General features: G+C 43.3%; 1 protein-coding gene across 3 annotated transcripts in view; it reads right to left on the bottom strand.

Annotated features, from left to right (window-relative positions):
* Arhgef28 (Rho guanine nucleotide exchange factor 28) overlaps positions 1 to 17,469 on the bottom strand; it is a 293,656-nt gene that overhangs the window by 154,326 nt on the left and 121,861 nt on the right. For all 3 annotated transcript variants that reach the window (XM_057789428.1, XM_057789426.1, XM_057789427.1), the window contains exon 5: positions 2,389 to 2,572. In XM_057789428.1, coding sequence (XP_057645411.1) covers positions 2,389 to 2,572 — 184 coding nt within the window. The remainder of the gene's footprint in view (positions 1 to 2,388; positions 2,573 to 17,469) is intronic.

Here is a 17,469-nt window from a genome sequence, read left to right as displayed (position 1 = left end):
AAACACATCCGGGTCAAGCCGTCTTTATTTTTCCACTTAGTGGTGGTTTTTAAAAGGCTATATCTATTCATAAATAACAAAGCAGTTCTGACTTTAAAGCATAGAAATGTACCTCACTATTCCACTCACCTTTTAATCAGAAAAGATGTTTCTCCCTTTAATGCAGCTCATGTAGAACAAATTAGCAGGCAACCAATCGCTTGTCAGGCAATTATAATGGAAAACACATAGGATCTCCAGGGAGAATGAAGAGCTTTGGATGTGACAAACAACTGAAAGATTCCTAACACACTGGTACCACTGTGCTAAATCGCTTCCTCGTGCAAATCAGAACACGCACAGATTTGATTAGGTCATAGTCTTGAACACACTCGCTCACAATGAAACGACAGCTCCAAACTAAGTTCTCGAATATAAGCTTGTTTTCTCATCTGTCTCGGCTGGCGAAGAACAACTGTGTTAGCTATCCACCTTCTTGGTGGCTGGAATTACAGCAGCAAATAAGCACAGCTTGTAATATCATGTACGGGTAACAGTAAAGAGGCTCCAGGAGAAAAATATGCGTGTCTATCATGTGGTCACATCCAACAGACTGTCCCCAGATCCCTCGCTTTACAGAACCAGCTCTGCCCCTTTCTGCCTCTGGCATGATCTCATTTTGCTAATGAAAGTTTGCTTTACAGAAATACAGTCGAGAGCCTGTAACTTACTTACAATGGCTTGATTTCTAATTTGCCAATGCTACAATGCTGTAGAAGATACGTGAATTCATTAGAAATGTTACTTTCCAGGTTTGAATTTTAATTTTACCCAGGCTGGAGGAGGTACATACGTAGTGGCCAAAAGCCTCATCACACAGTCAGTCACACAACCATGAGGTTACAAATGTGGACCGTGTTGCCCCGTGATGTATAGGAGGCTGGGTATAGCAAATGCATTGGAAATGGGACATTTTCAACCTAAAACAGATTCAAAGGACACACTTCCATTTAAAATGGAGGTGCCTTTGAGCTGACTTATCTCCATCAGATGGAGTGACAGAAAGAGATCTGTAAAGACCAATTGTACAGGAAGATACAGTCTTCACACTAATTCCAGAATCTTCTAGAAAACAAGCCACTGAGGTGAAAGGTTCATGGGACTGAGTAGCAGCTCTAATTTGAAACACATATACTCCATCATACGACCATATGATCACATAATCTTATGACCATAATTGAGTCTACTTTTAATTCCGCCTATGAATTGATCTATTCAACATGTAAATTTTTAAAACATACAGTATCTTCTGGTGCTGGAAACAGGAAGGGGGGCAAAGCACCAGCAGATAAGTCTACCTCCAGGGGGGAACACTGCACCAGCAGCCATAACTCAGTAAGGGACACGTTCTTGCCCTGTTCTTTGTAGTCAAGAAAACAGGGTTGTGTTCATAAGCAAAGGAAAGGACAATTCCCTCTCGAGAGGCTTGTCCCTTGGTTAATGACAATTTGATCAAATAAAGCAGGAGAGGAGAAAGAGAAATTTCTGGTTTCTACCTAATGCCCACTTAGGCATCAAATTATCATTAATTAATCGCATCAAATTAATTACATTGAGTTATATGAGCCAAACAAAAACCATCCCACTAAGATACACCATGTAATAATACTCTAATAATAGTTAAATTTTTTATTGTAATTTTCAATGTACAATTCTAGTTATAATTTATATTTTACCATATTATATCAAGGCCATCACTATATCTGGCTCCTTCTTTCATAAGTGAGGACAATTCATCTGAACCAAAGGAGCACATAATCTACTGGCCAGTAACTGGAAATGTTGAGAACATTGCCGACATAGACAACTTCATAGGTAACAGATTATCTCCCTTACATGAGCTCAGTAAACCCTAGTGACTACGCCTATAGCGTACCTGCCATTCTTACAATGGAAATTATGACATTGGCATTGGACTAGAAATAGTCCAGTAAGTAAAGGAGAAATGTTCTCATCTCTCAAATGGTTTAGAAGATAGCCAAAAAAGTAAAAGGTCATCCTGTGACTATTACTAAAATTAATCATAATCATACAAGAACATAATTCAGAAGCCTCTGTTGATGAAATGATGTTGAAGCTGAAGCCTGAAGGACAGAGTAGGCCACCATTTGGACAACTCTTTCTTCATTATCCTCCCTGTCTCTCCTCCACAAAATACTCCTAACAAAGGTATCACGTATGCACTAGCTAAGCATATACTGGTACTAAGCGTATATTTGTACAAGAAGACCAGCTGTATGAAACACAAGCCAACATTAGCAGAAGGTTTAGTTGTCCCCGTTTTCTCATAATGCTCGGCAGGCTTTAAAGACATGGTCAAGAGAGACACTATCAAGCAACTGAACTTACTTTGCGATGTCTTCCACCAGCGTGGAGTGTCCACCATGTAAAGCTAGGTCTAACGGTGTGGTGCCCTCTTCATTGGGTAGCTCCAAGGCCTTGACGCCCCCCGGGAGACACAAGAGGAAGTGGAAAAGCTTAGGCAGGCCCCATCTCACAGCCAGGTGCAGGAGAGACTCTCTGTGGAGAGACACTGAAGAGAAGGGAAATGGTGTTGTCAGTTCCTCCATTCATAAACTTTGTTTTGTACGTTTTATTAAAGAGCTGGTCCCCTGGGTATAACAGAAACATCAGAGCTGGAAGGAATCAAAAGTATCTCATCTTGACCTCATGCTCTACAAACGAGGAGAGGCCCTGGGGTTTTCTGGAGGTCAGGGAGCCAGAGGGCACTGGAGCTATGACACCCATGACTGGTACAGGCTCCATCCACTATGCTACATCCTGTTGCCACTCACGATGCAGGAACATCACGGGAAGAGACAAGTTCTCAGGAAAGATCATCCTTTGGAAATACGCTCACCAATTTCTAAGGTATCCACTAAGAAGATCCTGCCACACACACAAGACAGACTATCAAGACCAAGGGCACACAGAAACCTCCGTTCCTACCATTTGTCCTCAGAGCCAGTCCTCCCTCATGAGAGGTTGTGGCAGAAAGCAGTTTCTTGAGTCTAGAGCACTCGTGACCACGGTCTGTCCCCAGCCTCACAGTAATTGTGTGTGCCCAGCACACATCTCCACACTGCCAAAGGCCCCCTGGTGCTATGCCTTTGCAAATGGCCCTGCACGGGGTCCTTGGCAACTTCCTGCTAGTTTCCACTGGGATGTTTAGTGCCGTATGTTGTGATCATTTGCTGACTTCCAGAGTATAGGCTGACAGGCCCGCAAAGGTTTTCCTTCTTAACAGTAGCCGGCAATGCATAAGGCCATTGAGTGCTTGCAGAGTTGAAAAGTAATTAGCTATTTAAGTCTCAATTGTGTATGCATATTTACTTCATATGTAATTTATAGAGAGTTTGTACACTTGTCTCCCTACTGTTAACAGTCCAGTAGTTAGGACATAGGTGATTCATGACAAGCACTATACTGGAAATAGGTAAAATATAAAAAACATTTTCTTATATTAAAAAGCTAGACCCAAGCTGATTGTGGTGGCACCTGCCTGGAATCCCAGAGCTCAGGGCTATGAGTCAGGAGGATCACTTGTGCTCAGGAGTTTGAGACGAACCTGGGCAACATAGCAAGATACAGACTACATACATACATACATACATACATACATACATACATACATACATATATACATACACACATACATACATGCGAGGCTCGTGAACTTTATAGGCATGGTCACACTTTAAAGGCATTCTAACAGCCTAAACACAAAGATGGTCACTACAGATCTGTTGTGATGAGCAGCAACAGTGGGGTCTGGTAAGTAATGATACTGATTATATTCATAACCCAAGAGAGCTAGACAGCGGAGCAAAAGTCCCAAAAGGGTAGGGACCTTGTCTTCTGTCCTGTGGGATCCCACGAGCATCACGGTGCCTGGCACACTTGCTAAGCATTTACAGATGAAATTACATGCGAATGGCAAGCCCCTGTGGACGTCAGCTTTTCATCTTGGACTGGGCTGCTACAAGGGACACCCCTCACTCTCCATTCTCTCCGACATAGCTCTTAAATGAAGCCTCACAACAGAAACTGTGGACTCCCAGCTGGTATTCCCACACACAACTAGGACATTAAGGACAGAAATGCCAGCTTCCCACACAGCTCACTGTCCACAGAACCATGATCTTATTGTTTTCTGTCTTCATTAACATAACTTCACTATTGCCAGAGACTCCTGCCCAGGCAAACCAGGGACTGTTTACTGCAGAAATTTCCCACAAGACTCATCAACCCTTCAGCAGGAACCACCAATGGACAGTAGAGAAGCCCTAAATCCAATTTAAACTATCATGATCCTTGCCAACTCCCATGAAGGCCCCCATCTGAACCTGCCATTCCCCCCACCATCACCAACCCTACTCCCACAATGAAAAAAAACTTTATGAAACCAAGCTTCAATTTCTCAATGAATTCCTGTCTTGCCACCCCCAGCCCCTGCAGCCATTAAGGGTTTGAAGCAAGGCTCCCCGATTCACTAGGGCAGTCATAAGCACAGCTTTGTCTCGGGCATGTGAGGAGTATTTGTGGAGGGAGCATGGAACAAAATCCCAACACAGCAGAGAGAAACATCCCACTGTGCATGGGTACAAAATAAAACTGCTCGGTTTACACTTTCACGGGTCTGCTCAGCTTTCTCTACATCTGCATCAATGACTACAGGGCTTTAGATTTCAAATACACAAGAACTATACCTGGGTCCTTATCACAGGAAAGTACCACCCAGTCCCCTGCATAGTGGCGCTACCATTTGTTACGCAACACAGCACATAGCCCCCTCTACAGTGGAACAGCATCCTAAACAGCAAAACATCTCAAAGCAGATCCGTAGCCCTGGCTACACACAGTTACTGTGCATTTGTTTGATATGCTCATCTTTATAAAAAATCACAAGACTTACATTGGCTTTTCCTCTCCACATGCTGGAAACTCAACCTAATGCCTCGTGGACCCTAGGCACCAAAGAATTGATCCTTCTTTTATCCTTGAAATTTATAACCATTTTACTTACTTAAAAATCATGGCTTTCATTCTTAGCAGGCCCCCTGCAGGACAAGTCTGACAACATTTGTACTTATTTTCCTTATTTCAAATAATAACCAGGAAGAGACTTGTTAGGATCAGGTAACAAAGCAAACACGCACCTGCACACACATGCACACATACCCTGGCCAGCCGAGGAGAGCCGATCGGCATGAGATAATGAGAGGCCACAGTAAATGGAATTTTTACACCACAGATCCCGATCTGGATGTGGTGAGAAAGGTCCCATGTTTGTACAGGCTGCAGTTTTCTCCCGAGAAAAATACAACAGAGAGAGAGAAAGAATATCTAAACCCCTGGAGTTCAAACAGTAGCACTGGTAAAGGCACACATGGGTTCAGTATGTGAACAGCCCTGCTTAGGGCCTGCTGTGGTGTTCTAAAACTGGGGTACTGCTGACTATGTTCAGCTGACCAAGAAGAGTGAGTGTGGGGGTTTTGCTTCCTCCAGTAGCAGAAACTTTCAAGCCTGCCAGGCTCATCCCAAGCATCTACTCTCGATTTACGAGGCGAGAGGGGGCCCATCCTCACATCTCAAATGGGAGAGAACAGTCACGACCCTGCAGCTCACTATCCTCTCGGCCTTAGCCTCAGATCTTCCCCACTTCTGGAAGAGGAAGGAGGAGGGAAGGCAGGGAGAGAAGTTTCCTCTGATGGCCAAAGAAAGCACAGAATAAAGCTACGGGAATGTTAAAGAGTGAGTGCTCTCATTCAGTGCCATGTTCAGCACGGAGAAGGCAAACAGCCTGAAATAGGAAGCATCGTGACATATATAAATAATTCTGCTTGTTAGAAGGTTCCGATTTCTTAACAGCAGCCAAGAAAACCAACTGTGGAAAGGGGTTATACAGTCTAGCAGAGGTAGGGCTGTTTAATTAAAATAAAGACCAAAAAAGAGAAAAGGCCCAAGTAGATGTCTCTTCCTGTTTATTTAGCTAGTAGCAGGAGTTATATGGAGTAATGTAACTAAGCAGAATTACTAATAATTGCTCTGATGGCATACATTAGAAGGTACGACTTCTAACATCCCGGGAACACAATCTCCCAGACCCAGAGAGGAACTGAACAGGCCGTGACTTTCAATAAACCACTCCTGTTTCGGAACGGTGAGGGCCTATCTGCCCTTAGCAGGGAACAAAGCTTGATTCTCACATGCCTCACTCTGTGGAGCATCAGTTTCTCCGCTTATAAAACGAGTCCGGCATTCGCAAAAAGGATCCAATTAATCCAGGCTCATGGCCATGACCAATACCCAACAAGAAGCAGCTCACAGTAGGAAAGATTGCCTTTGGCATGTGGTTTGCGAAGGTACAGTCTCTCGTTGACAGGGAAGATGTGGTGACAGGAAAGTGAAGTGGCTCTCACACTGTGCTCACAACCAGGAAGCAGAAAAAGGTGAGTGTTGCTGGTTGGCTGGCTTTCTCCTTTTCGCGAGCCTACAGAAGGATGACACCTGCATTCAGGGCAGGTCGTGCCTCTGTGGTTAATCCTCTTTGGACACACCCAAAGTCATGCCTCACTAATGCCCCAGGTGATGAAGCTGACAATTGAAATGAATCACCATAAATCCACTCCTTCTCAGTTTGATACCCAAACAAGTCCCTTTTAAACTCAAACAGTCCACCTATCCTTAAAGCTCACGGCCATCTCATAATGTAAAATATTTTTAGTCTCTCTCTAAGAGTCTCTTGAGTTTATCAGCTCCAACATTAGTCAAAAGACCAAAGTTCAAAATCTTTTTTTTTTTAAATATTTATTTATTTATTATGTGTACAGCATTCCTTCCATGTGTGCCCGCAAGCCAGAAGGGGGCGCCAGGTCTCATTATAGATGGCTGTGAGCCACCATGTGGTTGCTGGGAATTGAACTCAGGACTTCTGGAAGAGCAGTCAGTGCTCTTAACCACTGAGCCATCTCTCCAGCCCCCAAAGTTCAAAATCTTGTCTGAAAATTAAAATTCTTAACTGTGAGCCTGACATGAGCCCTCTAAAATAACTTTTTAAACATTATATATTTTCAATATACAATGGCACAAAAATAAATATTCCCATTTCAAAATGGAAGAATAGGGGCATAGTAAGGAAATATTAGATCAAAGTAAGACCAAAACCCAGCAAAGCAAATACCAAAACCTGCAGGTCCATGTCCAGCATCTGGGGCTAATGATAACACCATGGGTTCTCCAATAAGTTTACACAGCCCTGCTCCTCCAGCCCTGCTGCCTGAGGCACACACGGCCTTTCTTCTAGACTGCTGTACTTCCTTTTACACTGCAGCTTTACGCCCCAGATGTCCAATGCTTTTTGGCATGTCCAATATCCTGAGGACTCCATCGCAAACTAGGCTCCACTCTCTCAGCTTCGCATATCCTTGCAGGTAACCGGCAGCACCACACAATGCCTGGCCTTAGGTGCATTCTTGGCACAAGCCTACATGACTCTCTGATGGGGGATGCCCCTCTAAATACTGTGAATATGTTTTTATTACCACTGGTTAATAAAGAAGCTGCTTTGGCATACAGAAGGGCAGAATATAGCTAGGCAGGAAAGCCAAACTGAATACAGGGGAAAAAAAGGCAGAGTCTGGGAGAAGCCAGCAGCCTCCGGAGGAGTAAGATGGCAGAGCATGACCAATAAGCTATAGGGCATGTGGCAATACACAGATTATTAGAAATGGGCTAATTTATATGTAGAGATGGCCAGCAAGAAACCTGGACCATCAACCAAACAGTTTGCAACTAATATTAAGCCTCAGAGTGGTTATTTGGGAACTGACAGGCAGGAGAGAGACCTCCCATGACAACTCTCTTAACTCTTACATGTTACTAGATGCCACATTGTGGTGGGAACTTAAGATGTAGCCTGGTCCTCCCTCCTAGTGTCTGTGTGTCTGGCTTCAGTGTATCTTAAAAGCCAATCCTGGGACTATATTTGCACAGGCAGCCCTAGAATTTCTTCCCGATTGTCCTCAAAGTATCTTTCCAATTGTCCCAGTGCAAAGTCCAGGGTTTCTCCTTAATGGCGCCAATCTCTAACCCTGGAGCCACTTTGTCAACACCCACCCACGTTTAAGCTCCTTTCCTCAACAAACAGCACGTTTTTCACCTTTCTATTCTCTCTCTCTCTCTCTCTCTCTCTCTCTCTCTCTCTCTCTCTCTCTCTCTCTCTCATTTCAAATCTCGGTAAATGTTGTAAGCAATAACCATGCCACAACCTGAACGTTTTGCCATCTTCCACTAAATAATGTAGTCCACTATTTTTAATTCAGCCTCACTCAAACTTTCAGAACACGGACCAAATTAACCAGATTCTTTATTAAAACATAAGAAAAACATCCTCCAGCTCAGTTGTGGTTCGAGACCTTCTTTATGGCTGAAACCCTGTGTGAGCACAGCCATCGCTGCCCACATGTCTCCTAGCGTGTGCTCTGCCAAACTGTCACTGCAATGGCCCATTACACTCTTCTCGCAGAATCCTAGCAGGTACCCAGCTCACAACTCCAAATTCTCCCATATTCATCCCGGAAACTAGTTTCAAAAGCACACAAAGCACATGGCCAGGGTTCTCATAGCAACGGTCCCACTCCCAGTACAAATTTTCTTAGTTTCTTTTCTCATTGCTATGATCAAGTATCCGACAAGAAGCGACTTAAAGGAGGAAGGGACTTATGTTTGCTATCTATTCCTCTACCATGGCAAGGAAGGCATGGGCTGGGAGCAGGAAGTGGCTAGTCACATAGCATCCACAGTCAAGAAGCCAGAAGAAGCCGGGCGGTGGTGGCGCACGCCTTTAATCCCAGCACTTGGGAGGCAGAGGCAGGCGGATCTCTGTGAGTTCGAGACCAGCCTGGTCTACAAGAGCTAGTTCCAGGACAGGCTCCAAAACCACAGAGAAACCCTGTCTCGAAAAACAAAAAAAAACAAAAAAAAACAAAAAAAAAAAAAAAAAAAAAAAAACAAAGAAGCCAGAAGAAGTGAATGCCGCTACTCAACTTGCTCCCCCCACATCCCCCCTTCTTTTTTTATTTTTCATTAAGTCTGGGACCCAGCCCATGGGATGCCACCGCCATGTTCAAGACAGGTCTTTACCTTTAAGTTATTAATCCTCTCTGGAAATGCCCTTACAGACACACTCACAGCTGTGCCTCATGAACACCTGAGATGATTTTTAATCTACTCAAGTTGACAATCAAAATTAACTGTCACCACTCCAAAGAGAAGTCAATCAGGCCTTGGCATTGTAGTGAGCAAGATGTGTACAAAACAGCACATACTAAGGGGACTTCCAGATCATCTAAGATGAAAGAGAGGGGACAGTCAGGTGTTTTAAGGAAAGTGGTAATGCTTCACGGTCAGTCTGCACGTGGAACCATCCATACCTTTCTATTAGTCTATCCTTCAGCATGGAAGATTTAAAACTTAAATTGTGCCGGGCGGCCGTGGCGCACGCCTTTAATTCCAGCACTTGGGAGGCAGAGGCAGGCGGATCTCTGTGAGTTCAAGGCCAGCCTGGTCTACAGAGCTAGTTCCAGGACAGGCACCAAAGCTACAGAGAAACCCCGTCTCCAAAAATGCAAATAAATAAACAAACAAAAACAAATAAAATTTAAATTGCTAGTGTAGGCTCACCAATTATAACAACGGTGGCTATATATGTGTAAAAACAAGAGGCATGTGGGAAATTGATGGGCTGGTGAGATGGCTTGGTGGCTAACAGCACGTGCTGACAAGCCCAAGGACTTGAGTTTGGTCCCTAGGGATACATGGTGGGAAGAGAGTATCTATACCTCTGACCTTCACATGTGTATGCTAGTATATGTATACATTGATACACAATAAATAAATAGTAAAAGAATATAACAACTAACTAAATAAGGTTCCATAAAAGAAAAATGTAAGGATTTTCCCAAGAGTATCCTATCTGTGTTTATTGAGACACTATTCACAAGACATGGAATCAATCTTGGTGCCTACCAACAAATGAATGGATTAAAAAAATGTGCTAAACACATACAGACACACACACGTACCAGTGAGTTTTATGTGTCCAACAGTTGAATTAAATCATGTCATTTGAAAATAAATGGGCAGGACGAGACATCATCATATTAATTGAAATAAGCTAGTCTCACAAAGACAATACTTGTACTTGTTTTCCCACATATGTAGAATGTATGAGAACATGTTAAAAGGACATGAAAATAAAAGGGGGGACTATGAGGATGTGGAAGTACATTGGGGTGGAGGGGAAGGAGAGTTAAGGAAAGGAAAATAGGGAGTAAATATAGTCAAGGTATAATGTATGCATGTATAGCTGCATAGTGAATGTCATAGTGCATGAAACCCAATTGCTGTGAACAATTAATACATGTTCATAAACCTACTTAAAACATAATTAGTTAAGCAAGACTCTGGGCCTCACTGCCTCTGCATACACACACACACACACACACATTGCTATAAATACTTTGGGACACATGGCAATATCTAATAAAGAAATTGGATCTTACATCCCACATATTAACTCCAGCAATGAGTTAATATGTGTACCATATTATGTGTATTAATTCATGTGCACCATGAAACACATGCAAAAATTCGAAATTCAAACTTAGAACTTTGTTGTTATTGTTGTTATTGTTTGAGACAGGGTTTCTCTGTAGCTATGGAGTCAATCCTGGAACTCACTTTGTATACTAGGCTGGCCTCAAACTCATAGAGATCCACCTATCTCTGCCTCCCGCGTGCTGGGACAAAAGAGTGTACCACCACTGCCCAGCTTTAGACAGAATTTTAATATTCAAAATATACAAAATCACTGTAACCATATATTGTGGTTTGAATGAGAATTGCCACCATAGGCTCATCTGTTTAAACACATGGTCTCTGTTCAGCGGCTATTTGGGGAGGATGAGACATATGGCCTTCCTGGAGGAAGTATGTCACTGGGGCAGGCTTTCAAAGACTCATGCCATTCTGAGTTAGCTCTCCCTGCCTCCTTCTTGTGGATCAAGATGTGAGCTGTTGACTGTTCCTGCCCCTCTGCCCCTGTGCCTTTGCTTTGCCATCATGGAGATTAACCTCCGATAACTGCAAACTTAGTTAAACACTTTCTTGTCTAAGTTTCCTTGGCCATGTTATTCTGTCACAGAGAAAGAAAGAAAGAAAGAAAGAAAGAAAGAAAGAAAGAAAGAAAGAAAGAAAGAAAGAAAGAAAGAAAGAAAGAAAGAAAGAGAAAGAAGGGAGGGAGGGAGGGAGGGAGGGAAGGAGGGAGGGAGGGAGGGGAAAAAGAAGACAGTCAGATAATAGGGTAATAACAGTAAAAACAAATGACAAGGCCAGTGGGATGGCACGGTGGAAAAGGGCTGATGGCCTGAGCTTGATCTTCAGGACCAACAAGGTAAAAGGAGAGAGAGTCTACTCTTGAAAGTTGTCGTCTGACCTCCATATAAACACTATGGTGTGTTTACATTATTTACAGAGTAAATAAATAAAGGTAATTGTAAAAAATTGATTATGACACTGAACACACCTACACCTACACACACACACACGTGCAGGAAGAGGGGCTTCTGAAAACAGCTGATACTGGGCAGTGGTGACTCATGCCTTAGTCCCAGCACTGGGAAGGCAGAGGCAGGTAGATATCTGTGAGTTTGAGGCCAGCCTGGAATGAGTTCCAGGGTAGTCAGGGCTACACAGAAAAACGAAATTGGGGATGGGGGTGAGAGAGGAAGAGAGAGAAAGAAAATTAAAACTGCTGAACACTCAAGACCCTCCCCCGAACAGTTACATCAGGGTATCTGAAGGGAGGTGAGCACCCACATTTCCTAGCGACTCTAACACAAAACCAGAGTTGGAGCCTCTTGAAGTCAGCAAGTGTTTACCAAAATACATCCCTAAGGCCTGCCTTCTAGAAGGTTATTTTCCTAATCTGCTCTGAAGAGCTGTTATCCATTAAAAAGACTTACCAAAGGACAAAAATGATCATTTTTTTTGTTTGTTTAACAAGTTCTTTTCCAACCAAAGGGCTAACTGCTGAGCCAGGAAATGGGCTCAAACTCTTAGCAAAATGTTAAAACTAATGACAAGGATGAAATCTAGAGCAGAGGGTGCCTTGAAAACACAAGTAAATTCGGAAGCTGGACTTCAGAAAGTACAATAACTCCTGTGGGAAGCCATAGGGATGTATTCAGCATAGTAAGGTTTTGAAGACCAATGGTCTTCTATTCACATAAATCCAATTCATTAAAACAAATTCTACTCTGCTTTCCAAAGCTGCACAATCATACAGGTCTCAACTTGTGCTCCCAAGTCATTCAGCAAACAAATATTAAATACTTGCATTTCTATGTGCCAAACCCAAGCATAGATGGACATAGTCCCTTCCTGTGAACAGCAAACAGCCACTTGAGTCCAGAATAGAATAAAAGGCTGAACTATAGAACTGTTGCCCGGTGAACTAGAATTGTAAGGCTTAGACACAAAGAGTATATGAGGAAATAAGGAAACCATTCAGCCAACAAGAAAAGGTATCTGCATGTCCACCCTACAAGGCATCATGACACAGAAGCTTTCAGATGTTTATAAATGCCAAATATGAAGAGCAAAATGTAAGGAAACAAGAGGAAAATATTAACCAAAATTTACACGGAGAGTAAAACAGAAAATTTGTCATGAACAGCACACATACACACAGAGGGGGGGTGGGTTCTGAGATGCTTGCAAAGTTGTCAGTAAAACCAAGAAAAGGGACCATGCAGTACAGCGCCTTCCTCGGATACAGTCTGCTCAGGGCTCTAGGAGTGGTTATACAGCTAGCCTTCAGTACAGAAGGTGGGAGGCTGGTGAACCTAGAGTAGGAATCACAACTACAAACATGAGTGTGCAAAAGAACAGATGACTAACATGGTAGCCATAGCTGATCACAAGGCCAAAAAGAAGGCACAGAGAGGCATTAGCACAGTGGCAGGCCGTGCTTGCCTGCGGCTTCTCTTCTGCATTGGATGCATTTGAGACACTCACTCAGACAGCAACCATGCCTAAGAATCCCTGGAAACATCCATCGCACACCATCATTCCAGAAAATCTGCATTGTGTGTCTACAGCTTAGATGGATTTGGCATCTCACCGAGGTTGGCTATATTTCAGCTTCTGGAACTAGAACTACATCCTTGAAACACCAAAAAGTCTATTAGACCTCTAAGATGGCGATCTCATTTTGGCTTTCACACCGTGGGCAACAGCACACCAAGTAATAAGAATCCAGATACACCTTGTATGGGGAGATAAAAGAAAGGGCTCGAGATCTGGATTGAAGCATCTATAGAGCTCCAAATTTGGGGACTGCCTAGTTTGTTAAAGGGAAAATAATATTGAGCCAGCTTACTACCTCAGAGTGTAAGAAATAGCATACAGGTCAGGGTTCCCAAGAACTATACATGATTTTTTTTTTAATACAAGGAATGACAGCGGACTGTCACTAAATAGATATGTGGCATGTTTGGAAGCAGTTTTCTCTGGTTATCATTTAAAAACATAATTGACGGGAACGAGTCTCCGGCTTAGGATGCACTGTAATTGCATCAGTGCAGGGCTCCAGATGAGCCATTAAGACAGATTGCCTGTAATCCCCTGCCTGGGGCCGCAGGTGGTCATTAGGTGTCAAAAGCACCAATTACTCCAGACCTTCTTTCCAGGCTGTGCAATCCATTTTTCTCTTACTGGTTAATGTTTCTTCAGCTTCTGCACACCCCTCACACCACAGGTGAGTGGAATTCTCAGACGCATGCCTTGGTGACCGCAGGTGAGTGGAAATCTCAGGTGCATGCTTTGATGACCGCAGGTGAGTGGAATTCTCAGACACATGCCTTGATGACCACAGGTGGGTGGAATTCTCAGATGCATGCCTTGATGACCGTAGGTGAGTGGAATTCTCAGATGCATGCCTTGATGACCACAGGTGAGTGGAATACTCAGACGCATGCCTTGGTGACCGCAGGTGAGTGGAATTCTCAGATGCATGCTTTGATGACCGCAGGTGGGTGGAATTCTCAGACACGTGCCTTGATGACCGCAGGTGAGTGGAATTCTCAGATGCATGCCTTGATGACCACAGGTGAGTGGAATTCTCAGACATGTGCCTTGATGACCGCAGGTGAGTGGAATTCTCAGACACATGCCTGATGACCGCAGGTGGGTGGAATTCTCAGACACGTGCCTTGATGACCGCAGGTGGGTGGAATTCTCAGACACATGCCTGATGACCGCAGGTGGGTGGAATTCTCAGACATGTGCCTTGATGACCGCAGGTGAGTGGAATTCTCAGACACATGCCTGATGACCGCAGGTGGGTGGAATTCTCAGACACATGCCTGATGACCGCAGGTGAGTGGAATTCTCAGACACATGCCTTGGTGACCGTAGGTGGGTGGAATTCTCAGACATGTGCCTTGATGTCCTTTCAAGACCCCTGCTCTTTTCAGAAGTCAAATGAAAACTCAATGCAGTTTCTACTGTTCTACTGCCAAGCAGGAAAAGTGTGGATTTCTCTTGGTACCTAACATGGGACTTGAACCCACCACCCTGAAATTAAGTCTCATGCTCTATGGACTGAGGCAACTGGACTTTTGAAGTCTGCAGCAGTTTTCTGAATTCCAGAACAACCAGGAAATTAGCCAGTGATCTACAACTGGGCATGCTTTACTCATTGCCCTGGTTCTAGACACCTGCGTCAGGACCCTGTTCCTAGGCTAAGAAATGTCAAACTTTTGAGGTGTAGACTGTAGCATCATTGAGAGATTTTTATTCATCTCATTCCGTGTCAGAAACACAAGCAGCAAGGGTTATTCCAGTAAGGGGAGAGAAAGAAAGGAAGTAGAATTGACCAAGCAGGAAGTCAGTATCAAAGGGGCTATAGACTTAGTGGGAGGCTGGGGAGGTTGGGAAGAACTTTCAACAGAAATATAGACATCACACCCTCTTCCTTTCAAGGCTTCAGGACATTGAAGGGGGAAAGGAGCAGAAATATTTTAAGATCCAGAGATGGTGGGTGATGACAGTGAAGTTGTATTTTCTAGACACAACAGAGCAGTTGAGCACAGGAACTATGTAGTGACAGCATTCACCAGACCTGCACATGCTCAGATAGATAAAAGTCTGATATGGAATTGGGGAAACAGGCATAAAGTTCCAACTCTAGATGGGTGTGGTGGCTTGAAAGAAAATGGCACTCTTAGGACGTGTGGCCTTATTGGAGTAGGTGAGGTCTTGTTGGGGTAAGAGTGTCACCGTGAGGGCAGGCTTTGAGGTCTCATATATACTCAAGTCATGTCCTATGAGACAGTGTACTTCCTGTTGCCTTTGGATCAAGATACAGACTTCTCCAGCACCATGTCTGTCTGAGGACGCAATAATTCCAGTTGCCATGCTCCCCACCATGATAATGGACTGAACATCTGAAACCACAATTAGATGTTTCCTATATAAGAGTTGCCATGGTTGTGGTGTCTCTTCACAGCAATAGAACCATAACTAAGACACTGAGGAACTATTGGCAATAGGTAGCCGCTGAGAGACAGGCTTATTTTTTAAGGGTTTGACCCTGCCCCCTCTCCCCACCCTCCCCATTAGATCAACCATATTCCAGGAGATGAGCACACAGCAGGGAGTACTTGGATAGCACAAATTGGACTTGCTGGGTTAAAAAATAAATAGAGGACATGAAGTATAGGGTAGGATGGGTAAGGAGGTGAGAGATGAAGGGGTGGGGGAGAGGCGAATATAATCCAAAGATGTCATGAAATTTTCAAAGAATTTCTAAAAGTTTTGTTTAAAAAATAAAAAATAAATCTCTAAGAAAGAAAGGGAAATTTTCCAGAACCCATTAAAGTGTGTATAAATGGCCAAGTCTTATAAAATGTAAAATATATCTCAACAGTTTTCATTTTATTAAAAAAAAAATCACGGTCACATTTATTTCATGCATATGAGGTCTTGACGTTAATAGGTCTGACATATTCTCAACTGTTCAAGTTCACTCAGGAAGCAAGGGAAGAATGAAGAACGGAGACCACTTTCCTTCCTCCAAAACGTTAGCTAGTCATTGTCCCTCCCAGAGTGCAAAGGCTTGAAGTAGCCTCAGCTGCAGTGTGCTTAGGAAGGAAAATGTCTTAAAGCCAACAATAAGAGGATAATGAAGGTTAACATTTTGAAGAGAAACAGATTTACACAAAACAATTAAAACTCATCATTAAAGAATCAGGGGTGGCTTTATTTAATATTGCTCATGCTTTTATCGCCTACTATAAATTACAGGCAGTAAAGTGAGAATTACAGAGGGGAAAAATCTGAAAAACAATAAAAAGCCAAAAATGGATGTTCTAAGAGAGGATACAACAAGGTTGACCAAGTAGGAAACCAACAAATTGAAAATGAGAGGAGGACATGAGCAGACAGAAAAGGAGGGCACCAACTCCAAGGCCACAGGCTGATGCCAGCCTCAGGCTTTCATAACACACACATGCGCATACACACACATACACACATGTACATGCATACACAATCACCCACACGCACACACCCACACATGTATGCACACACAAACACATACATGCACACGCACACATGAACACACACTCAGTGCACACACATATGCACATGCACACACAAACACACACACGAACACACAAACACACACATTCTTGGGACAAATCAAAGTAATTGTATTTATAGGAGTGTGGGCCAGGACACAGATCTGTAGAAATACAGGGTGAGATTACAAAAGACTTTGAGTTTTGTTTTTTTTTAATTTTTAAAAGATTTGTTTTATTCTATGTACAGGAATGTTTTGGCCTGTATGTATGTCTGCACAGCACTGTGTGTTCCTGGTACCCATTAAGGCCAGAAGAGTTGCAGCAGGTGCAAGCTGCCCTGTGGGTGCTGGGAATCAAGTCTGGTCCTCTGGAAGAGCAGCGAGTGCTCTAAACCACCTAGCCATCTCTCCAAACCTCTCTTCATACAGCTTGGTATGAATCCATGCCCATACCAAGGCTCCTATCTGAGTCAACAAAAGGCTTTGTAAAAGTCACTGGGGCCAAGTAAAGGGGACTTGGTCAGAGCACACAGCTGGCCATTTCCCCACTGCCCAATTCTGCTCCACCCACCTCCTATTCTCTCCTAGTCACCTTCTCCAACTACTGTGCTTTTAACCATCAAAGACTGGTAGTTTTAAAACTTATGTGTGATTTAAAAAAAAAAAAAAACCAGCACAAGAACAGGTGCCATCATCCAAATCCTATTAAGGAATGTAAGAAAATTGAAACTTTCCATTTTTTTATTCCACTTAAAAAATAACCAAAATAAATAAATAAAAAA

Source organism: Chionomys nivalis, chromosome 15 (genome assembly GCF_950005125.1).
Source record: "Chionomys nivalis chromosome 15, mChiNiv1.1, whole genome shotgun sequence".
In the NCBI taxonomy this organism is placed as follows: domain Eukaryota; kingdom Metazoa; phylum Chordata; class Mammalia; order Rodentia; family Cricetidae; genus Chionomys; species Chionomys nivalis.
This window is presented reverse-complemented; position numbering and strand designations above follow the sequence as displayed.